This window comes from Lathyrus oleraceus, chromosome 2 (assembly GCF_024323335.1).
Source record: "Lathyrus oleraceus cultivar Zhongwan6 chromosome 2, CAAS_Psat_ZW6_1.0, whole genome shotgun sequence".
Taxonomy (NCBI): Eukaryota; Viridiplantae; Streptophyta; class Magnoliopsida; order Fabales; family Fabaceae; genus Lathyrus; species Lathyrus oleraceus.
The window spans coordinates 32,250,727-32,275,250 of record NC_066580.1 but is presented as its reverse complement, the minus strand read 5'-3'; the positions used below and the strand labels follow the sequence as shown (position 1 = coordinate 32,275,250).

Genomic DNA, 24,524 nt, shown 5'->3' with positions numbered 1-24,524 from the left:
GATAAAGTATTTTGTTTTTGTTGTAAATTATTTAATACTCTTTATAGTACAAGCAAATTGGCAAGTTTTGGTATTGAGGTTTGGAAAAATATGAGTTCTAAGTTGAGGAGTCATGAAATGACTAATGAACACATCGTTAATATGATTTCATGGGTTGATCTAGAAACAAGATTGTTAAAAAATAAAACAATTGACATATATGTTCAAGAACAAATAAATAAAGATAGAGAACATTGGAGAAATGTTTTATTTAGAATGACTGTAGTTGTTAAAACTCTTGGAAAAAAACAACTTAGCCTTTCGTGGAACAAATGAAAAGATTTATCAAGAATATAATGGAAAATCTAAAGTCTTATTGAAATGATTGTTGAATTTGATCTTATAATGCAAGAACACATTCGTCGAATTAAAGATAAAAAATTCATAATCATTACCTTGGGCATATGATACAAACGAATTAATAACTTTGATAGCAAATGAAATTAAAATAAAAATTATTCAAAAAATTAAAAATACAAAGTATTTTTTGTTAGAAGTAATTCATATTAAGTAATAGTAGTATTAGTTTTATTAAGTTTAACCTAGTTAGTGTAGGTTAGCATTTTGCCTACTTGGCATTAATGTTTGTATATATAAATAAATGTAGTTGTCAATCGTGGTGTGTACAGTGGGTGTGCGTAACCATCTACTGTAACCGTTTTGAAGAGTAGTGAAAGTTTGTTATTCCAATTCTCTCTTTTCTTCCATCTTCATCTTGTGCACCAACAATTGGTATCAGAGTCTGGTTCATATCCACAGGGAAACACAATTAAATGGTAAGGCATTGTGTGATTGATTTTGTTTCTTGAATTCATGTTGAATTTTTTAACAGAGTCGTAACAGAATCACATTCCTTGATTTTGTGGGATTGGGAAACACTAGTGTTTGGTGAGATCTGAGTGAATTGCACAAGGTTGAAGATGAACATAAATGGTAATCTGAGTATTAAGCTTCCAATGTTCGATTGCAAGAGATATAATTGGTGGATGATTCAGATGCGTGTATTGTTTGGTGCTCAAGATGTTCTTGATCTCGTCAATGACTGTTATATTCTAGTTTCACTTTAGACAAATGAAATGGATGCACTGAGGAATGCTTAGCATAATATGAGGAAGAAGGATCAGAAGGCATTGTTCTACATCCATTAGTGTATGAATGCGAACATGTTTGAGAAAATCGTTGATTCGACGAAGGCGAAGGTTGCATGGAACATACCGGTATGGTGCTACAGTGGTGATGCATCAGTGAAGAAAGTGAAGCTTTAGTCTCTATGTAAGCAGTATGAGAATCTCAGCATGAAGAACAATGAGAAGGTACCTGACTATATCTTTAGAGTGATTCTGATCACAAATGAGATGAAGTCGTGTGGAGAAACTCTCTCTGATAAAAGGATCATTGAGAAGGTACTTAGATCTCTTGCTCCCCAGTTTGATTACATCCTTGTAGCAATTGAACATTTTAAGGATCTTAGCACCATGAGAATTGAAGAGCTGCAAAGCAGTCTAGAGGCACAAGAGTTGCGTCTGACTGAGAGAAACTCTAAAATGGAGGTAGAGCATCAAACTCTAAAAGCAACTCTGGTAAGAAATATCAAAAGCAATCTTGATCAGAAGTCAGGAGGAAATTTGATGGTGTTCAAAAGTCATAAACTTAAACTTCTGAAAGGCAGAAGAATGCTCAAAAGGGGAAGGAGAAGTATGACAAGAGGAAAATTCAGTGCTACTGTTGCAAAAAATTTTGCCACTTCGCTGTTGACTATTGGTTAAACAAGGAAAGGAAGTCAGAAGAAGCAAACATAGTCAGAGGAGATTCTGATGACGAACATGTGTTATTGATGGCTTCTGAGTCTGATTGTGTGTATTTGGTAGTCTGGTGGTATATGGACACTCATTGCTCAAATCATCTTACTGGAAATAAGAAATGGATGGTTAATTTTGACTCTAGAAAGAGGAAAAGGATCAAATATGATGATGATAAATACCTCAATGTTGAAGGTATGGGAAATGTCAGAGTAGTTCTGAATAATGGTAAAACTGCATTGATTCAGAATGTATGGTATGTTTCTGGCATGAAAAGCAATATGATGAGTGTAGGTCAATTAATTGAGAAAGGATTTCCAGTTACCATGAAGGACAATCTTTTGAAGTTGTATGATTGTAATCAGAATTTGATTATGAAGTCAGAACAAAGAAGGAATCGAACATTCAAAGTGAATGTTTAAACTGTAGACTCTAAATGCCTTAGTGCAACAAGTGTTGTGAAGGAACGTGAGTTGTGGCACAAAATATTTTGTGATCTAAACTTTAGAAGTTTAGGGCATCTGAATTCAAAGAAGTTGGTACATGAAATTCCTGCAATTAAGAAGTCAGAGAAGTCATGCAATATGTGCACGAAAGGGAAGCAACCAAGACTGCCATTTGCATCTGAAATGCCTCAAAGAGCAAAGCATGCTCTAGGTGTGGTGCATTATAATGTGTGTGGACCATTTATAGTACTTTGACTTGGAGGAAACAAATATTTTGTGTCATTTGTGGATGAGTTCACAAGAATGACATGGGTAGCAATCATCAAATTTAAGCATGAGTTGGTTGTTGAGTTTCAAAAGTTCAAGGTGAAGGATGAAAAACAAAGTGGTCAGAAGCTGAAAATTTTCATAACTGATGATGGAGGTGAGTGATGATAGTCTGTCATTGCATGTATTTAGTCGAATAATCGGAGTAAAACAAGTGAAAGTCGAGCAAATATGAGAATGAATGACCAAACAATGAAGGAAAAATAACCAAGTGTGTAAATATGGACTTATGAAATTTTGAGTGAAAAGGGAGCAAAAAAGAGTGAAGCTTCATAAATAATCACATCCATCATCATGCACACGATAGGGCATTAAAAGTTGCATCATGTGCGCAATGCAGGGTATCATGCGCGTGATGGTCATTTTTCTGGGTCTTTTTCTGACGCGTTCTGGTCCATTATGACGCCTTTAAAAGGGGAAATTATGCAATTTCACAAGGGTTACGAATTTTGGAAATGGGAGCATGATTTTACATCATCAAAGGTTGATTTTGAGAGCATTGGAAGCTATTAGAGACCAATCCTTAGAGGGAATTTGTATGTTATTCTTCTTTATTCAATTGGTATTGTAATTGTAACTATGAGTAGCTAAGCTTCTCTAGGTTAGGTTGTATGATGATGAATCTTATTCAATCTTGTTGGCATTATATGTTGGTTTGACTTTGTGTGAATCCTTTGAATTACAATTTTATTCAGTTGTTGCTTAATCTTAATGCTTTTTATTTAAGATACTCTGTTAATTTGATTTTGGACACATAAGGATTACTGACCCTTAGCCTATGTGTTGGATCTAGGGAAACTATTATACTTACGCTAGTTGAGTAGAGATAGGAGACCCCGAGTAGTGGCATACAGAATTAACGTTTTGTATATCGCCTAACTCTACTTACGCTGGCGGACTGGGGATAGAAAGCTCCAAGTAGTGGTTAGTGAGTTATTTCGTGAGGGATCAACTATAAAGGTTTTGTTAATTTTCCGTGAGATTATAATGATAAGACCATTCATACAAGGCATCATACATCAAGAAGAGAGGATAAGGGGATTCTGATACACAACCTAACCATCTTAATTTCTTATGTTTCAAACTCGTAATTTTTTTCCGTCTAAAAACTTAAAAAAACCCTCATTTGCTGTTTTTCCTTTACATTGCATAATTGTTGCCTTGCTCGAACATAATCCTTATGGATTCGATCTTTTGTTATTGTGACACTATCGATACATTTGTCGAGAAGTCATCAGTGAGTACGACTCTACAAAGTTCAAGAATTTTTATGAGGAGAATGTAATTGAGCATGAGGTAATTGCTTCATACATTCCTCAACATAATGGTCTTGCTCAAAGAAGAAACCGAACTTTACTTAATATGACAAGGAGCATGCCGAAGGATAATATGCTTCTGAAGGGGATTCTACCTCTGAAGATGAGTCAGAGTCTGATGGTGATTCTGAGTCTGAAGATGAGTCAAAGTCTGATAGTAACTTTGAAGCTGAAGAAGAATCAGAAGGTGGATCTAATGATGATTCATATTCTGGTGGTAATCCAACCTCTAACGGTGGTCATGCCTCTGAAGGCGAACCTTATGAAGGTGAAGCTTCTGAAGGTGGTCCAACCTCTAAAACTAGACCACAAAGAATTTGTCAGATACCATAGAGATTTGCATAGTTTGACATGTTGCAAGATACTGAGGTAGACTCTAAAGGATAATTTATTCAGTGTTCCATGTTAGTAGACTTTGAACCAATTAGTACGGAAGAAAATCTCAAGAAGAAAGTGTGGCTGAAGGCCATGGAAGAAGAACTTTAGATTATGAAGAGATTTAAGTTCCTGAATTATAAGGTTGCAGTCACACCTTCTTAAACAAATCACAAATTGGATTCTGATTCTGAGGGTGATGATGTAAATGCTACAATTTTTAACCAGTTGGTTGGCTTATTGAGGTATTTGTGTAATACCATACCTGATATTTATTATGAAATTGGAATGGTTAGTAGGTTCATGAGTAAACCGAAGTGGTCTCATTACCAATTTGATGTCAGAATTCTAAGGTATATTAAGGGGACTCTAAAGTATAAAGTTTTATTCCCTTATGGAGAAAAGACTATTTTAGATTTGATGTGTTACTCAGACTCTGATTGGTATGGAGATAGAGTTAACAAAAGAAGTACTTATGGATATTTGTTTAAGTATTTGGGAGGTCCTATTTCTTGGTGTTCCAAGAAGCAACCAGTTGTTGCTTTATCAACCTGTGAAGCTGAATATATTATAGGTGATGTGGTTGCATGTCAAGCTGTTTGGCATCTGAATTTACTACAGGATTTGAATATCAAAGTAAACAAGCCTCTGAAGCTAATGATTGATAACAAGTCTGCAATCAATCTTGCCAAGAATCCATTGTTGCATGGGAAAAGCAAGCATATTGAGACTAAGTTTCACTCTTTGAGAAGTCAGATTCAGAATGAAGTACTAGAAGTTATACACTGTAGCACCCAGAAGCAGTTGACAAATGTTTTGACGAAAGCGATCAAGACTGGTCAATTTCTCCACTTGAGGGATGTAATTGGTGTTGTTAGTTTTGATTATCTGAATATGAATTAAGGGATAGTGTTAGAAGTAATTCATATCCAGTACTAGTAAGAGTATTAGTTATGTTAAGCTTAACCTAGCTAGTGTAGGTTATCATTTTGCCTACATGACATTATTGTTTGTGTATGTAAATAAGTGTAGTTGTCAAGAGTGGTGTGTATAATGGGTGTGCGTAACCATTTACTGTAACCGTTTTGAAGAGTAATGGAAGCTTTTTATTTCAATTCTCTCTCTTCTTTCTCTTCTTCCATCTTCATCATCTTCATCTTGTGCACCAACATTTTCCAATTATACTTGACTGCACTCTTGATATAAGCCATCAAGAGCAAATAACTTTTGTCTTACGATGTCTTGATATTTATTCTACTCCAATACAATTTTTTTAAAACATTTTTTAGAAATTTAATAGTAATTGATACTACTGGAAAATGTTTTTTTGATGCAATTATAAATGAGATAAATATTATTGGACTTATTAGTAACCTAAGAGGACAAAGTTATGATAACGAGTCTAATGTGAAAGGAAACATCAAGGAGAGCAAACAATTTTTTAGACATTAATCTTAGATCATTTTATACTTCATATCGTTGTTATAGTTTAAATAAGCTACATCTTTTTTTGGAGTGCTGCAATGTGTATATATATATATATATATATATATATATATATATATATATATATATATATATATATATATATATATATATATATGCATTATTTTCTTCTTTTACTAAAAGATGGAAATTTTTACAATATCATATCTATAGCCTAACACTTAAATCATTGTCACAAACATGTTGGAAAAGTCGTATTGAAAGTGTGAAAGCTTTGAGATTTCAAACTTTACAAATAAGAGACACTTTATTGAAATTATGTGAAATTACTGTTGAACCTAAAATAAAAAGTGAAGTTGAATGTTTAGCAAGTTATGAGTTTGAAAGTTTTAAATTTTTATTAGACATGATTATTTGGTATGATATATTATTTGCAGTAAACTCTATTAGTAAAAATATGCAATCAAAAGATATGTGTAATGATGTTGCTTTAGAATAATTGAAATGACTTATTTTATTTTTTGAAAAATATAGGGAAAATAGATTTGAAAATGCTATGATTTCTGCAAAAGAAATTACTTTTGAAATAGATATAGAACCAAAATTTCGTAAAAAACGAATTATTCGTAGAAAGAAACAATTTGATGAGTTTATTAACAATGAAGTTGTAAAATCTTCTAAAGGATCATTTAAAACTGACTACTTCTAATATATAATAGATCAAACAATCACTTCGTTTCAAAGTAGATTCGAACAATTTAAAATATATAGTGATATTTTTTATTTAGTATTGAGATGTTAAAATCCATTTAAATTGAAAATTTAAAATAAAAATGTTTTAACCTTGAACCATCATTAAAACATAATGACAAAGTTGATATTGATGGATTATATTTATTTATGGAACTACAAGTTTTACAAGAAATAATAAAAGTAGAAACCGATACATCAATTGATATACTTAATCATATAAAGAGATTTGATTCTTTTTCAAATGTGTATATTGCTTATAGAATAATGTTAACCATTCCTATAACTATTGAATCTACGGAGAGAAGTTTTTCAAAATTAAAGTTAATAAATCTTATTTAAGATCAACAATGTCTCAACAAAGATTAAATAGATTGTCTTTATTATCAATTGAAAAAGAAATTCTAAATGAAGTTGATTACAATTATTTAATAAATTATTTTGCATTTCAAAAAACTCGTAAAATAAAATTTTAAATAAAAATGATTTTTAAGTTAAATGACCTCATTTTAAGATCCGCCTCAGACCTCAATATGTATTGGGTCAACTCTGATGCCTAATAAGTGAGTAAGATAGATCAACATGTATTTGTTAAATGAGTTAAATAAGTATAAATTTTAGTCTTTATTTTAATTTTGAGAGCAATAGTTTTTTTTTTATATTTATATGTTAATGTAAATAAGTTGTTGATATTTATAAATAAGTTGTTGATATTTATATATTAACGTAAATGTGTTGGTGATATTCATCAAGGACATTCAAAATTTTAGAAATATCTAATTAAATGTAATGAAATAGACTACATAGATTTCAACATTAAGTTAAGTTGACCTATATTTTACTTGAAAAATGATACTAGTGATGTTTTATGGGTAATGTTAACTTGTGCCCCAAAGACACATGTTAAGAAACCCACAAATATAAAATTTGTTTTGAAAAAATAAATAATATTATTAATTGTAAGTTACGACTAAATTCAATACACAATTTTCAAGAATTTATTTCTATATTTAGGGCACAAGTTAGCGTTACCCATGTTTTATATATAGCTATGTTATGACTCAAGAGGCCCAAGAGAATGATGGGCTCATGAGTGATTAAGAAAATCCCAGTGACAGACCCAGAAGGCATGTTAAGTAGTCTGTCAAACTGAAGGATTATGTGATGAGTAAATGAAGTATTCTAGAAGATTTTGTCAGCAAAATCTCGTGGTTAGAGTTATGATATCACCACTAGGAATAAACCTGTTCTTTGTGGAGTTTATTATGATTCAATATTTCCTTTTTATGCATTGCATTTCCTTCATTTTAAGATATCAATGAATTAATCCTTAAATACTTATATTGCTTCTCTAGGAGGATTCTTAGTCCTTGAATTCTAAGAAATCATTATCTTAACATTGGTGCTCTAATTTTAAGAGTGTTCCCTTCCCTTCATCCAAATGGATAGTACGTGTGCCACTACTGCCAACATTCTTATTGATGAACTCACACAACAAATGTCTGATGTGTTAATTCGTTTGGAAGAAATTAACTATTGGGGAGGATCCATTTTAACTTACCACTCAGTCTTTTGTTTCTTCAACGATATTGAAAAATAATCACCGACCATGACTCAAGCTAGATGTGCCACTTTTCAAAGTTGGCGATGGACATGGATGTATTTTTAAAATTTCTCAGTCTTCACCTACCATCAAACGCTCGAAGAAGATTGCATCATCATCGTCTTGTTTTACCTTGATGACTTATCTTTAGCTCAATATCAATGGATGTATCATAACATGCATATCGTCTCCTGGAACCAATTCCTCATCGCATTAGAAACTCGATTTTCTTCAATAGCTTACGAAGACCCGACAGGTAATATTTTCAAACTTGCTAAATCTGGATCTATGGCAGAGTATATCATTGAGTTTGAATCACTACCTAATCGGATTGTGGGTTGTCACCCTTAGATTTATTAAGTGGTTTCGTTTTCGGTCTCAAGATTGAAATACGAAGGGAGGTTTTAGCCTAACAACCCAGTTCTATCGGTCAGACAATCAGTTTATCTTGCCTCAAAGAGGATAGGATCCAAGATCAACTTAAATCCTTGCGATCTAAACTGTTTCACAATCCTCTATTGTACATGTGACTTCACACACACAAGGGGGTGAATTGTGTATTTCAGAAAAATTTGATTTTAAAACACTTTTTGGAGTGTAAAAAAAATTTTTTGGACCCATTTTAGAGTTTGAAAACATTTTAGAAAAGCTTTGAAAGTAAGCAACGAAAAATAAAATTCAGAAAGTAAAATGGGGAAAGTAAAAGTTAAGAGAAAAGAGAAAACACTAGAAGTTATAGAGGTTCAGTTAAAAGAAAAAGACCTAATATTTTCTCCAAGATTTTTTCTTGAAAGTATCCAATAATTCTTAAGAGTTTTTAGTAGTTTGAACTCTCAAACCCCCTTATACAAGGAAAATGAAGTTTGTGGCTAACTTTCAACAAAACAACAAACACAGAGAAAAGCAGTGAGTCTTCCTTCCAAACAATGGATCAAAGTGGTTACTCTTCTTTCCGTAAGAAACATGGAGTGGTTAGTCTTCAAGCTTCAAACCAAGATTTTACACATGATGATTTTGAACTTGGGAGAGCGTTTAACACCTGATTAAGCTCACGAACTGAACCTTGTTTATATACCAGGCTAACCAAGAACCTATGAGATTTTAACATCAGGCTGATCTCAAGCCAAACAACATTTTAACACCGGACTAAGCTTGAGCTGAAACTGGTTTTATATCGAGCTAACCAAGAACCTATGAAATTTTAACACCGAGTATATCTTCAACCTATGAAAGCTTTTGAATGGATTGAGCCTTCGAACCGAACCAGTGACTTAGTAACTAAATCCCTCAAACCAAGATTTTAACGAGTTTAGATTTGAACCCAAACAAATATTCCCTAAACAGATAAATTATTCAACCAAGGTAAAATAAAACTTCCATTGTGAATTTACAATACCACCCTTCTAGAATTACACAATTTTCTCAATTACAAAACAACTTTCTCAAAAGTGTTACGGCTAAACTTTAGTGAGAGAAAGTAAAGAAAAATAAATATTTTAGAAAGAGCATGGGGAATGAGGTAAGAAAACTCATGTTTCTGGATGATAAAATATGAGGAAATGGACCTTTATTTATAGACTATAAGTCGGCACAAAAAAAAGAATTTTTGTGTGGCCAATATTGATGAGCTAATCGATTGCCATAATGCATCAATCAATTGGTTGACCTAAAATTAATCGGTTGACAAGTTTAAAAAGGAAAGAAGCTATATATAGTCGTTTTCAATCATTAAGATGTCATCTCAAACATTTATGGCACATTTTTGCACTAACCTAATCGATTTGGTGAATTATCAATCGACTAACAGGAACAAAGAAAATACCCAGAACTTTTATGACAGTTCCCAAATCATCTAGCATGATTTCAAGAATTTTTAGAAATATTTTCTTGAGAACAATAAGTTAAAAAATATTTTTTTGCGCGTGTCATTAGCCGTATAATTTTACGAGAAAATCTAATATGCTTTTACATTATTCACTCAGACGCATTAGAGCGAGCTTTCATTTTCAAGGCTTTATCAGACACTTCAATCTTATAGACACTTACTTGATCTTTTCTTTGAGACGAGACTTGAATTATATTTTATTTGGTTGGCATTATCAGAGAATCAGACTTATCAAACCCTATTGCTTTGCTTGCATCTTTAATTGCTTTATGCTTGATTTTAGTTGTTGCCATCAAATACTAGTTGTCATCTTCAAAACATATTTCTTTTCAAGGGGGCTTCCTTGATTAATAACATGCAACAAATGGTTGAATATCCTTCTTATCCTCCATTGAACCCTACACCTATTCGTTCAACTCTTATGTAATTACCAACCCTACCATCAAAACCCAGATTGTGTCACTTGTCAAAGTCGGAGTTAGCAAAGCGTCATAAGAATAGTCTTTGTTTCAACTGTGGTCATAAGTGGTTGAAACAACATCATTGTAGAGGACAAGCATTTCTATTATTGGTAGATGAAGAGGATGATGAGGTGAACCAGAGTCACTTACAGTCAAATGTTACTATTGACCCTCATGCTGAGTTACCCCCGACCCAATTGAGCCTTCATGCTTTAGTTGGATCACAAGTCACATTAACCTTTAGAGTATTGGGCCAACTCATGAAACATTCAGTCCAAAAATTGGTATGACATATTTTATCTTGAAACATGCGTCTACATTTTGTTCAAAGTTCAAAATCTTCCTGGCATAGTTTATAGATTTTATCGTTTCACGCTTCTGTAAAAATAAATATATCAACATATGACGCCTCAATTAATATGAAACATATGTAACGTTAAAACAAATAAATATACCTCTCATTCCCACACATGCCTAACAACATGTTCTGCATATAGAGGAAGTAATGAGGTGTCATACGGATCTCTTAGAAAATTATCGGGAATGGGAGCAACAATATCAAATTCCTTCTGTTGGGCTTCATAAGCTGAAAGGTCAACAAGAGACATGTGCCCTCGGAAGGTTGAAGCCTGTGACATGCAACCTTGTGAAGCCTGAGCCATACGACTAGTTGAAGTGGACGCTTCAGCGTCAAATTAAAGAGCACTAACTCTTGGCCTCAAGCGCATTGTCTTCTTCCTATGAACAAACACATGTTGGGATACACGACCGTGCCTTAATCTATCCTGATTTCCAGCCATTGTTCATATAATACAAACCAGGATATCATATCAAATTCAATGCAAGTCAAATCCGGAGATGTATCTCCATAAAACAAGAAAGACAAAAACAGGAGATGCATCTCCGTAAAAATACATGATTTTGCAGAAAAACCAAAAACTCACCTATTTTTACCCTAAATACCGAAAACGTCAATGCATGTCTATACAAGCTACCTATTTCGAATGTAACTACAACCTAATGCATTTTAAATAATCTATTTTATCCAATACGTGCATCACAACTCAAAAATAGAAACAAATGAGAAACTTACCGATTGAGAGTTATTATGCGAAAGCTCTTGTCTGGTGATGCATCTCCGTAAACCTCACCGAGCGTAAAACTCTGAGTTTTCAAATAAAGGGTTATTATGGATATGCATCTCTTGAAATATTTTTGGACAAAACAGAGTGACTCATTCACTAAAGCGTTAGGGGTAGGCATGACAATATACTCCGTACCCGCGGATACCCACTCGAACTCACCCTGAATTCGACGGAGAAAACTCGTTTTGATTGGATTTAGGTTTTTATCGATTACAAAATATGGGGACGGGTCGGATAACATGGACATTAGTACCCACCCGGACCTACTCTGTTGTTTTTCATTATGTACTTTATTATTTAGTTATGATAATTTATAATATTATATAGGTAGTCAATGTTTTGATATTTTAATTTGTATTTATTATTTAAAATATTTGAAATATATGTATTAAATTTTTTGAGTTTGTTTTATTTTATTATTAGTAATGTAATTTTATTTTGGAAAAAATAAGTATTTATATTAAAAAAATTGTTTTCATTAACTAGATTGTGGCAGAGCGGGGATATATCTGAACCCAACCCGAACCCGTTTATTAAGAGTTTGAATTTTAATTCTCCATCCTCATTGGGGATCAGGGCGGGGAACATGGATTGTCTGAGGATTCGAGTTTTGGTTTGGCGATGGTAAAAACCGTACCCGGCCCGCCCCATTGCCATTTCTTGTTGGGGTGCGTAGTTTGGATGCGTCCGAAGACACATCTTGTGAAGAAAAGTTCTTATTGACATTGGTTAAAGTTTTGATGAAGACAAACACATTCATAAAAGAAGATACAAACTTGTCTAAAAAGAAAAAGATTAGCACAAATCAAATAAAAGAATTAATATTGTTAAAGTATGCATTACAATTCATATTATATATCTTAATGGCTCGAAATATTATGCCTAATTCATCTCAATTCATTTTTTCATCTTTCAAAATCATTTCGAACCAAACCATGATGTTACAAGTTGTATTTTAACTTTTTCAAACAAATGTAATCGATTACACAAAACCTATAATTGACTACATGCGCAAATTTTCGTCTTATTTTTTAACAGTTATAATTATTTTTTATAACGTTACAAGGTGTAACCAGTTACAACGTTATGGTAACTAATTACCACATTCGCAAAATGATTTTATCTGAACCAACATGGATCTAAAAGGTTGCAAATCTTCATGGAACCACTTCAAACATTTGTATTCATTCAAAGAGGTTCTTATTAATGTATATAAGATTTATACATATGTCTTGGAGGAAATTATATTTAATATTTAAAGAAAAAATTCACCTTTTTGTTTTAACTATTCAAAAACTTTCGCGATTAAATTAAATTAAAATCTCCAAAAATATAAAATTAACAATTATAATAAAAATAATATTTAAATATTATATTGATTTATGTAAATATATTATTTACTTAATTAGTCTATTTTTTTTCAATTTTCATAAAATATCATTGTTTGTTTTTATTATTTAGTATTTTATCTTAGTATTTATAAAATTTATTTGTATGAAAACTAATCTATATAACAATTTTAATTTTAGAGATTATAAGTAAATATTCTATACATTATAAATATCAATTTAAATCAAATAAATTTTTAAAAATTAAAATAGACAAAAGCAAAAAGTTGTGTCTTTACTTAAATATTTAAAAAGACTAAAATAAAAAATGATAAAAGAAAATGAAAGATGTACTATAAAATTAATTTATTTTGTTAACTAATGATCATCATATCACACAAATATTTTTAAAATATTGATATCACATGATAAATTAATATTTTTCTATGAAATAATGGTATAAAGTTATTTTATCCTGTATATTTATTAAAATAAATTTGTAAAATGGTTTCAGGTTTTAGATAATATAAAATAAATTTGTAAAATTTGTAAAAAGAGTTTTATCAATATTAGATATTATACAATATTGTATGTGAGTTGATTTATTTAAAATAATAATATATCTTTTTTATAAAATTGTATTGTTGAATATTATTCTATAATAATATATTAAAAACATAATAAATATATTTATTATTTTTATTAAAGACCCATTTCTCAGATTGGAAAAGAGCTTGCAATTGTTGGAGACGGGTAGCGGTATACAAATTTTGCTTGTCAGAAACCGCAAAGCTTGGAAGTTGCCACGGTGGTTGTCATGGCGGTCGTGCCATCGGAAGTGGAATTCTCCGCGAACAGGAACCCACTGCCACACTTCTATTCCGATTACCTCCGTAATCGATTATCCGCTTTCTATTTCTTCTCCCCGACGAAATTTCTCTCAAACTTCACTTCTCCCTTCAGATCATCCCGCCGTCGAGAATGTCTCCCTCTTCCCTTACCTTCCAACTTTCTCGACTCTTCTATGTATGCTCATTTTCAATCAAAACATGAATAAACAATGAAATGTATAAACAAAAAACAAATCAATTTTTGCTTAAATGCTTTTATTTTCTTTACGAAGTGAATGTTAGGGTTTTTGATGTTCTTATTTGACGCTTTTCATTTTCAGGAACAACACTAACGCATCTAGGGTTCATGCCGTTTTGAAAGATGTGTTAGAGCGTGTTTTGACGAACTTGCATCGCATTCAAAAGAATCTTCAGTTTTGGCAATCCATAGCGGAGGTTTTGTTTCTTTTTTCTTTTTTGGTTTTGTTCCTATCTGCATCATTTGGTTCGAAGTATGTTACTTGTGAAAAATTCCATGAAATGAAGCAAAGATATAGTTGCATACCGAGCATGATATTGATATTCACAAGTAGGCATCAATAATAGTGGAAGTGATTAAGTATATTCATGTGATAGTGTCTAATATTGGACACTATCTCTATGAAAGTACTCATACTGTTCTGATTGTTTATTTATTTTTACTTGTGTTTCAGAAATCAGATAATAGGAAAGCTTATTTCATGGTTTTTGAGAGAGGTCCTCGTGCTTTTATTGGCGAGACTGTTAAGTTGTTGCGTGGACGTGCTGCTCAAGATTCTTCCTTACAGAATCTATGTCAATCTGCATCTGATCATGTTAATGAGAGAGTATCTGTTCTCAGTTGCTTAAGATGTTCATTGGCGACATTCTTGGCTCAGGTTTGGTTGGTTTGGCTTATTGGTTCCAGGTTTTTATTGTTTATTAGTGTTTCATGATTAGGGTGACTACATCTTGCTTTACGTAATCATTGTTTATTTGAATGTTATTAGTTGTCACAAATGTAAAAGGAATATTTGGAATGATTATGAATATTTTGTATTTTGTTATCGCTTAGGTATATATATACTTTGTATCGGCTGCTGCTATTTTATCTGATTGACCTAACTTTGTTTCTACTGGCCTGTTTTCTGACATTGGCGCAATTACCTTTTACATAGAATTCAAGTTCTTGTGGCATATTACATGACTTTGGAAGCAAAGAAATAAATGATGAAAGGATGCAACATAAACGGATGAATTCACTTTAAAAAATCTGATAAAGTTGCTCGCCAACTTAACTTTGTTAAATGCCGATATGATTTACTGATATTATTTACAAATTTGATTCTTCATGCTCAGATTTATGTGGAAGTTGATAAAGTTGGAGAGGAGTTATTAAAAGATCCAGAGAATAAACTTCCATCATTGTTGGGTACAATTAATGATTTGTTCTCAACATTAGAAGCTTCAGTTGGACATCTACATGCAACACGTCAGGTTGTCATGAATAAAGAAAACAATTTTTTTTAAAACTTTTATTCCCATCTTCCTTTTTGTACTTTTTTCCATGAACCATGGTTTGTTAAAGAAAAACCGAAGGGTACATTTGTGTTATTGATGGCTAATTCCAAAATTAATGTTTTCTACTTTTCAGAGCGATTCTTCTGTTGATGGGACTTATTCAACTCCCCTTATGTTTGAGGAGCTGCCAGAAATAAATCAGGATGGGTCCCAATGGACAGATTGTGAAATTAGAGATGCCATCAGTTCCGTTTACCGTAATTTAGACAAGCTGGAATCTTACATATGTTTCCTGGTAAGACGATCTTACACTTAAATTTTTGGCGGAAGATTTATTGTATGGGTATTAGGCTTATAGTGTCTTCAATTAGAGGCGTCTTTGGGGTGATATTAGTCATTTAGTGTCTTCAATTAGATCGTTCAGGTTGGAGGTGGGGAAGGTGGTGGATGATTTTCGGAAGCCATGACTGGGTATTAGGCTCTTGTACAATATTGTAATACTAGGCGTTTGCAAAGTAGTCAATAAAGGCCAATAGCAGCGCTATCTCGCTATAAGAGAGCGGAGCATAGGTCGACCACTATGGGAAGAGCCTTAGTGGTGCAAAACACTATAGTGGCCGCTATAGGGTAAATAGCAGACTAGCGGAGCAGAGCTCCCGGTCCGGAGTGGTTTATAGCCCGCTATCATTTTCCCCTCTAAAAACCGAAATTACCCCTTAAATTTACAACGTTCAAGGATAACTGGATAGTTTTGGGATTTTTAAATCTAAATTTGAGTACAGACTCAAGCTTAACCTTCCTTCATAGTTGTTTATGCACTTCAAGTCATGTGTGCTTTGATGTATGAATGTTTAATCAGTTGAGTTCTTTGCTTAATTTTACATTAAATATATGTTTATAAATACTATATGAAATTTGTCCAAAAAATGATCAAATGGAGCGGTCATCCAGCTATATGCTATCCCGCTATCCTATTTTTGAGGTCGGCTGCTCCGCGCCGCTATTCGGGAATGACTACTTTGGGCGTTTGAGAGATTGAATGTCAGAATTTCAGAATTTGAAAAACTGAAATGTAAAATGTTGTTCTGTGTGATTCAGGTGTGGGTGCTCATATTTATAGAGAACTAGTCACAGTTAGAAGTCTGGTAAGGTAGTTACAGTAATCCTAACAGAGTAACTAACTTACAATAGTAAGAAGTCTCTCCCATCTCCCAGCTAGATTTGGCACTTCCTCACTTGGGCATTTGGAGTGGAAATATTGTCCTGCCTGGAGTCATTTACTATGGATTGTCTTACTTTCACCATATTTATTAGATTTAGGCATTTAGGGAGGTTCTGAAGTTGAACTATCAAACCGCCTATTGCTTTGATAATGCAGACTGATTTCGAGTTTTGTTGGCTCATACCTGGTTTACACGGTAAGTTGATTAAATTTCAAAATGCAATTTTACGGTTTTTTTATTTTCATTTTTCAGGTTGTCAAACATAGAAAACCAAAAAAAATAACCCAACACTGGGTCCACTATGCATGTGGTGCCGTTGGTCTCTCAGTATGTTCCCTTTGGCTCTTGCGGCATAGTAGCTTGATGGGAAGTTCTGATCTTGATAATTGGATTCAGGATGCGAAGGACTCAACGGTTGACTTTTTTACGGAACACTTGGAGAAACCGGTAAGTTTCTTCTTTATTATATTACTAGACTTGCATTCTTTTTTCCTTCTTTCCATGTTCCATGAGAACACAATGTTGGCAAAATGAAGGGTGTGTGAACATAATCATATCCTTACAAGATAGGAGGTGTGGCTAGTGGCTACCAATACCATTGTTCAATATTCTCAACCTCACCATGCTTATAAAAATCTATTGGTAATAACTATCATAAAATAGGATTCCTAAAAAACTTTCATGAGCAATGGACTAATTTCTATTTCTTATATATTTTTCTTCCCTAACTCTTAAATCCTATCTTTTAAAATGTTATCGCAATGATTGAGGTTTTCAAATCAACACTGGAAGGAAGCATGAGGCTTGATTTTATCTAGTAAATCACCTAGAAACTTCTAACGAAGTTGCAAAACAATCATGAAGAATGTTTTTACTGTTGATCCCTTTATTTGACCTACTTGGCCTATGCAACAGTTCATAATGTCATATACAATTCTGATGCAATATATATCCAGATTTTATCCATCCGAGATGAGCTTTTTGAGACGTTCAGGAAGAGGCATCAAGGTCTTATGGACCTTGAAGAGGTGCGGTTGACTTCCGACTCGCTACACAGGTTATTGATTTTCAAATACATTGTCCTCGTTTTGAATAATAAATCTGCATACAACTTGCATGCACATAATATTTTTTTTAGCATAACCGTTAAAGGTTGCTATACATGTTATTAATGTATTCACCTTAAAAATAAGAGTTCATTATTATGAGTTTTATTACTGTGGTTCTTTTTAGTATAAATTGTTGCCTTGTCCAATTTGAGTATGAACTTCCAGCCCTCATGAATATTATTTTATAGAAAATGGAACTATATCATTCTTCTGTCGAAGTTATTTTCATTCACTTTTATACAAGATTGTTCATTATTATATATGCTATCTATGTATATTTGAGTATTTGACCACTAAGAATAAGATATTTATTGATGATTTGATCAAATTTTAAAAATAAAAAGTAGATAATGGTAAATAAGATATCATTTTTAAATTTACATGAATCAGAAGCACTCTACCCTGTTATTTAACTCGGCCGTTCCAGCCGTTATCTCGGGCACTGAACAGCAAAATCAAGAAAACCACGTCAGTCCGTTCTGTTCCGTCACATATGGGTGACTCGGCTGAAGCGAGCGCATTAATGGGATTGGGCTCAGAACGATGCCGCGTCAAAGCGGCCGCTCCGGCCGCGTCATTCGTAAATGATATTATTACCCTTAAATTTTTAAGGATAGCAAGGTTATTTTATTGGCATTTGCAAATATGTTTTGCTCAAGACTTCTGACTTTTATTTCTAAATATGAGTACTTCATGAATTTTGATTAATTTGTTTTAGTTTTTGACAATTATGTGTTTATTAATATTAACCATATTAGTATCCTCATCACTTAAACATCGGCCGTTCTGCTTCCCGCTCCCGTTCCGTTCCATTTTTAGAGATGACCGCACCTTGCTGCTATTCGAGATTGATAACATAGCTACCATTAAGAAAACCCAGTATACAATCAATATATGTTATTCGAGACTATTATGCAGAAACTTCTTGTGAATCATGGAACATTGCTTCTGGTTAAATAGAATTATGCAATTCGTGAATTTGTTTATTCAGAATTCACTCATAATTGAATATGCATTCATGCAAGTTGATGATTTGTGTGTGAATGGTTAGATCAGTGAAGGAATGCTTGAAGGAATTAGGCCAGGGTAACTATGCTTATGAAACTTTTAGCACCTGGAAATTTCTAATAAGTTGCATCAAGTTTCTTCTGTGGCTTGAATGTTGAAACGGATTCTATGTAAAAGAGATTTAATCTGGGAATAGAAATTGATAAATGCATCAACTATTTGTCAGTGAAAGAATTTAATTAGAAAAAAGGTTTTATATTGAAAGTTTTACAATGAATGAAGGATGCTAATTTTTCTATTTCTGGGCATATATTGCACTCCAGTTACCAACTGTGGTGTTCTTAGAATGTTTTCGACCATTTTTTTTGTTTACCATAAGGGAGTGTAATTAAATATTTGTTAAGTGGCATCAGCTATATTTGTCATGCAAGTTGATGAATTGTGTGTGAATGGTTAGATCAGTGAAGGAATGCTTGAAGGAATTAGGCCAGGGTAACTATGCTTATGAAACTTTTAGCACCTGGAAATTTCTAATAAGTTGCATCAAGTTTCTTCCGTGGCTTGAATGTTGAAACGGATTCTATGTAAAAGAGATTTAATCTGGGAATAGAAATTGATAAATGCATCAACTATTTGTCAGTGAAAGAATTTAATTAGAAAAAAGGTTTTATATTGAAAGTTTTACAATGAATGAAGGATGCTAATTTTTCTATTTCTGGGCATATATTGCACTCCAGTTACCAACTGTGGTGTTCTTAGAATGTTTTCGACCATTTTTTTTTTACCATAAGGGAGTGTAATTAAATATTTGTTAAGTGGCATCAGCTATATTTGTGTCTGAAGAATTTTTCGATATGTAAGAAATGAAATAGATACAGATGTTTGTCCAGCCACTGCCAGTAAGGACATTCTAGAGATAAATTGCCTTCAAAATACCAATATTGAGTTATTTTTCTGTGTGACTACAACTACAACCTGTATTAGCACCTAATCTTGGATATCACTTTCTGACCATAATTTATATGCACGGTGTTATTCACAAGCACACTAGTTGCATGGATAATGCTTTCTTCTTAACTTCTAAAAATTTCTGTGCAGAATGTTGTTGGCTTTCAGTGAGCAGACAAAGGGTCAGAAATTTCCAGTGAATGCCTCGGATCAGAAAATGCTCGAGATAGTCATGGACAGGTGATCCAGTGATTTAGGGTTTTCATGTTTATTGTTAATTATAATAATTCACTCTACAGCTATCTTTTCCTATGCCGCGAAAATAGTAATTTGATGACTGTGAAGTGTTAATGTAAATATATAGATATATAGATCTGGCAGTGAGCAGTTTTCCACAACGTTCCTAATAGGGTTCATTATATGTTGGCAGTTGGCAATAGCATGGTCGATTTCTGATTTAGCATCACAAGTGTTATGATCTTATATATTTTATGTATAAATGTAGGTATGAGAAGGAGCTCATGCATCCTATTCAAAACCTTGTCAGTGGAGAGCTGGCTCGGGCTATGCTTATTCAGGTAATGTGACTCAAACGACACAACTAACCTGAGGTAGGAGGGTAGATATTCAAGAGTGCTCCTTTTGACATGACGAGATAAGATCATTCAAAATAGAATAAGATCCCTAAATACTACACAACAATAAATAATCCCAAATTAAAAATCCTAAATAAATAATAAAACTAAATAACTTATCTACATCACAACATCTGTTTAAGCTATTTTAACATAACTATAACTATTCAATGTTACAGGTTCAGAAGCTGAAACTGGATATTGAGACGTGAGCTTTTTGAATCTGAGAATTTATAAACTGAATATTTCACATTATTTTAGTTCCTCACAATGATATTTTGTTTCAGCGCAATGCTGGAGCTAAACCAAATTCTACGGGCAAATGAAATCAACTTTGCTGTTTTGGCTGCTTTACCTGCCTTCTTTGTCTCCCTTTTACTCATTATGTTAATTCGGGGATGGTTCAAACGGGTAATTTCCAATACTTGTTTGATTTGAACAAAATCACTAACTTATAAATTATAATAGATAGGAGTCCAGATAACATATTGTAAATCTTAACTTAAGATACCTTATATTGACTCTAAATTTAATGAATGGACTGTGGATCTTGTTTGGAGTGAACCATGCACCATGAAATAATCAAAGTGAGTACATGAATAAGATTGTTAGAAAGTTATAAAATGGAGATTACCTCGAACATATTACCACATCTCTATTTCTAGTGTCTCTATCAGCTCGGTTATCTTCTTTATTATCTTCTCACTTATATTGCAACCGACCGCCCCCAACTATTTATTATTAGAATTGGTCACCTTATTCACATGTTAATATCTCTCTTAAATGTATAGAATCAGAAGTTAGCTACTCATTGTATTTATTTTAGATACATTTTATTGAGCATTCATTGTATTTATTTTAGAAACATTTGAGAGGCAAAATGATGAATCAACTCAAAATGAGAACAAACTCTCAGAGGCATTTGAGAGGCCTTTTCTCTCCCACACTTTATGACTTACAACCAAACTGTTTTCTACTACTAATTGACTCCTATTTAACCTCTCCTATTGTAACTAACTTCCATTCTCTAACTAACTTCTGTTTTTGGCTTACTAAAGTTGTTACGAATATTAAATCCCCCTAACTAATGGCCGACTAACAAATTCTAACATTTATAATTTTATTATCTGCATCATATTGGTTTGAGGTAGCTACACAATGTTCTTAAGTTATTTTTTTCTACTCCTCGTGAAATTTGGTTTTTCAGCGTATTCAGTATAGTTTGATGATATAATTTCTTATGATTTTCCAAGTTTTTTTGGGTTTAGCTGAACATGTCTACAGAGTGTTTGTATAATTTCCATAGATTTTCTGAAAATTTGGGTTAAACTTTATCTAATATTCTGTCTTGGTAAGTCAGGATACAAAAGCTGAGGGAAGAGGTAGAATTGCTCGGATTCAAAGGAGGCTACTTGTTGCAGAAGCCGAGGAAAGGATTATGCAGTATCAAAATTATGTAGAGCAAGGATCGGTAAGAACCTATACCCGACTTAATTTTATCTACTTCATATTAAAGTACTTGATGTGTGGAATATGTACCTCATGTACTTATGAGACATGCATTTTTTCTTAGAATGTGTCAAATTCTTCAATTTAGTGTAAGGGGTGGGGCTCACAAACAATGTTGAGTTAATTTAGAATGATAGACATTTCTAACAACTAATAGAACATTGATAATATATGTCTCTTACAGGAGAGTGATGCAAAGTATACATATGGATTGATACTTTATAGCTTGGATCGTCTGTACAGTGTTGTGAAGAGACACGCCGAAGATTCTGGAGAGTGGCAGCGGTTCGTTCTAATCTGTCATGTTTGGTCATTGTTTTGTAACTTGGATTTAGATTTATATTACCTTGGTATATCAGTGTGATAAAAATATGAATATTGACATTCAATATTATGAACAGTTTGCGACAAGATATAATTAAGTTGGCTAGTCCTCGCCTGCAAATTGACAACAAGCTCACTGTGATGTCAAACTTGAAGATCCTCTACGACTGCTTGCTCCCTGTTCTCAAATCTCGGTAACAAATTTTCCCTTGTTAAATTCTCATTTGAAATCCAATTTTGTTCTTTTGAAACCCAATTTTGTTCTTTTGAAACCCAATTTTGTTGTAAATGCTGTACCACAACTTTATTTTGTAGCAATTAGTATAATTGTTTATACTTTTGTGTATATTTTTTGGTACAACGATTGAAATGAGTACCTAAATGAACCCGAGACTTTTAGATCATAGTCCACTTATAAGAACAGAGATAAGAAGATTGATCCACGATTATTTTATATCTGGCCTAAAATTGTTTTTTATATGTTAAATCGTTTTGTTTAGTTTTCTTTTTATGCATAAGGTGTAACTTTATTTTACTACTACTAATGTTAGAAATGTCGGTTAAAATCATTTCATTAAATTGAATTGAATTGTTTCATGGATTTAAGAAACTGATTCAATTTAAATCAAAGCAAATTGGTGTAGTGTGATAAGCCGCTCGGATATTTTAGGACTCAAACACGAGTTCCATCTAATTTGAGATAGAGTATTCTTAAATTTACTTTTCATATTTGAAAATATCAAAGTGTAAAATAATTTTGAATTTATTTAATAGAAATCTACAAATTTTTGATGTAAATTTATTTTTAAATGTCCTTTTGAAAATAATTATTTCATACTACATTTTAGTAAGACATCGTTATAAAATTAATTTGTCTACATCGGCCATATTTTAAAATTAAATAAAAAATATATATTAACTTTAAAACGTTTGATACTTCACCATGGGTGATTCACTTTGAAAGAATTCCTTCCATTTTTTTTGTTAAATTTATTTTATTTATTCTAAATTAATTTCAACCAAAATTATATATGTATGTCCTATTGTGAGAATTTTTTACTTAAATAACCTATTTTTTTTTACCTAAATAACTTATTTTTTTAAAATAATTCACATTTCAGATTATTTTTTAAAATAATCCATTTTGAAGAATTGATGTCAGATAAATTGGCGCGTGCTCTCTAAGTTAAAAAGGCGGCGTCAATTGGATTGACTTATGCATTTAGTGCTGTCAATCTAATTGGCGCCTGTGGGTTAGGTTTAAGAGAACACACTAATTGGTCTGACACCTATGTGTGTTGTGTATCTTTTTTTTGGAAAACAATGAACATTTTATATAAAAGTTAAAATCGGACCAATTGGTATTAATATTAATATGAGTTTACATACGAATACCAAAAAGACAAATGTCGTTAACCGAGATGACCTAATCGACCTTCGGTACCACGTCCCCTAGTTACCCGAACGCGTGGTCCTAACCCATGTTGATGATTCACCCCAGGTGTTTGAGGATTTGAGGTCCCAAGAACATCACCACCACCTTCAGGAGATTCCCTAAGATATTCAGACAAATGCAATGAAGCGCTAGTGCCATAGTTGAGTTCGTGACCCATGATAGAGTAGTTAGGTTGTGTTTGAGTTATTGGAGGGTGACCAGGATGAAAGAAGGACGACATTGGTGTGAATGATGCGTTGTGAAAAAGTTGAAATGATTGTTGTGGTGTTTGGTAGTCATATGGTTGTTGCATGTTTTGATTTTATGAGGTTTGGACTTCTTGGCTATAGTATGAGGAGGGACAGTTGATGTTAAATGATCGTTAAGTGTTTTGGCTAAGACGACTATGACATGGTGATGTGTTGGGTGCATAGCGATGTTGGGTGTCTTGATGATGATTTACTTGTTGGTGGTGGTACGGGGTATGTTTTTGGTATTGTGGTTGGGTGTTAGGCATGTTAAGGTCGTAGGTTTGTCTGTTCGTGGGCCAAATTTTTTGATGGGTAGGGGGTTGTGAGTAACCAGTACGACAATGTTGTTGTGGGTTATATGTTGAACCTTCTTGTGTGTAAGTTACCTGACGTAGGTCGTATAGGTACATATCCTCGGCGAGGAACTCAAATCCAACCGATCTGTACGAAGCCATATAATTACGAGTTGATTTTTCTCCAGTTGGCATCACAACAAAATAAGTCATTTCATAAAAAAATGTGTTAGAAAAATATGTTTTTACATACACACTTGCATAAGTTGCTATGTTGGTAACTGTTCCTCTATGCGATTCACCCATAGTGAGTAGGAACATTTTGCCGTAGTGTTATAGATGAAAAAGTGTTTGTTGCTGATGAAGAAGTGTTTGTTGCTGATGAAAAAGTGTTGGTTTTTATGTCTATTTAAATGAAAAATATGCACTAGTGCCCATGCAAGAAATACATCCTAGTGCCAGTCCAATTGGCGACCACATGTCTACTTTAAATGCTAGCG

General features: G+C 32.9%; 1 protein-coding gene across 2 annotated transcripts; it reads left to right on the top strand.

Annotated features, from left to right (window-relative positions):
• The first annotated feature begins 13,633 nt into the window (after nucleotides 1–13,633).
• On the top strand, nucleotides 13,634–22,499 carry LOC127117873 (protein DGS1, mitochondrial). 2 transcript variants are annotated; one of them, XM_051047994.1, is made up of 14 exons: nucleotides 13,634–13,946; nucleotides 14,092–14,206; nucleotides 14,464–14,667; nucleotides 15,128–15,265; nucleotides 15,423–15,584; nucleotides 16,765–16,959; nucleotides 17,469–17,569; nucleotides 19,728–19,817; nucleotides 20,083–20,155; nucleotides 20,392–20,420; nucleotides 20,500–20,623; nucleotides 21,573–21,683; nucleotides 21,906–22,006; nucleotides 22,123–22,499. In XM_051047994.1, exons 1-14 carry the CDS (start codon nucleotides 13,738–13,740, stop codon nucleotides 22,241–22,243), a joined length of 1,773 nt encoding a protein of 590 aa, XP_050903951.1. In that variant the 5' UTR covers nucleotides 13,634–13,737; the 3' UTR covers nucleotides 22,244–22,499. The 2 variants fall into 2 exon arrangements, with proteins under 2 accessions (XP_050903951.1, XP_050903952.1); XM_051047995.1 differs by having other exon boundaries at nucleotides 13,839–13,987.
• Nucleotides 22,500–24,524: the final 2,025 nt, after the last annotated feature.

What these genes read in the sequence shown, in the direction of transcription:
- LOC127117873 (XM_051047994.1), top strand. Translation starts at nt 13,738, where the DNA reads ATGGCGGTCGTGCCATCGGAAGTGGAATTCTCCGCGAACAGGAACCCA. An exon ending in CGGAACACTTGGAGAAACCG is followed by an intron (nt 16,960 to 17,468) that starts GTAAGTTTCTTC and finishes ATATATATCCAG; the next exon opens with ATTTTATCCATCCGAGATGA. An exon ending in ATTATGTAGAGCAAGGATCG is followed by an intron (nt 21,684 to 21,905) that starts GTAAGAACCTAT and finishes TGTCTCTTACAG; the next exon opens with GAGAGTGATGCAAAGTATAC.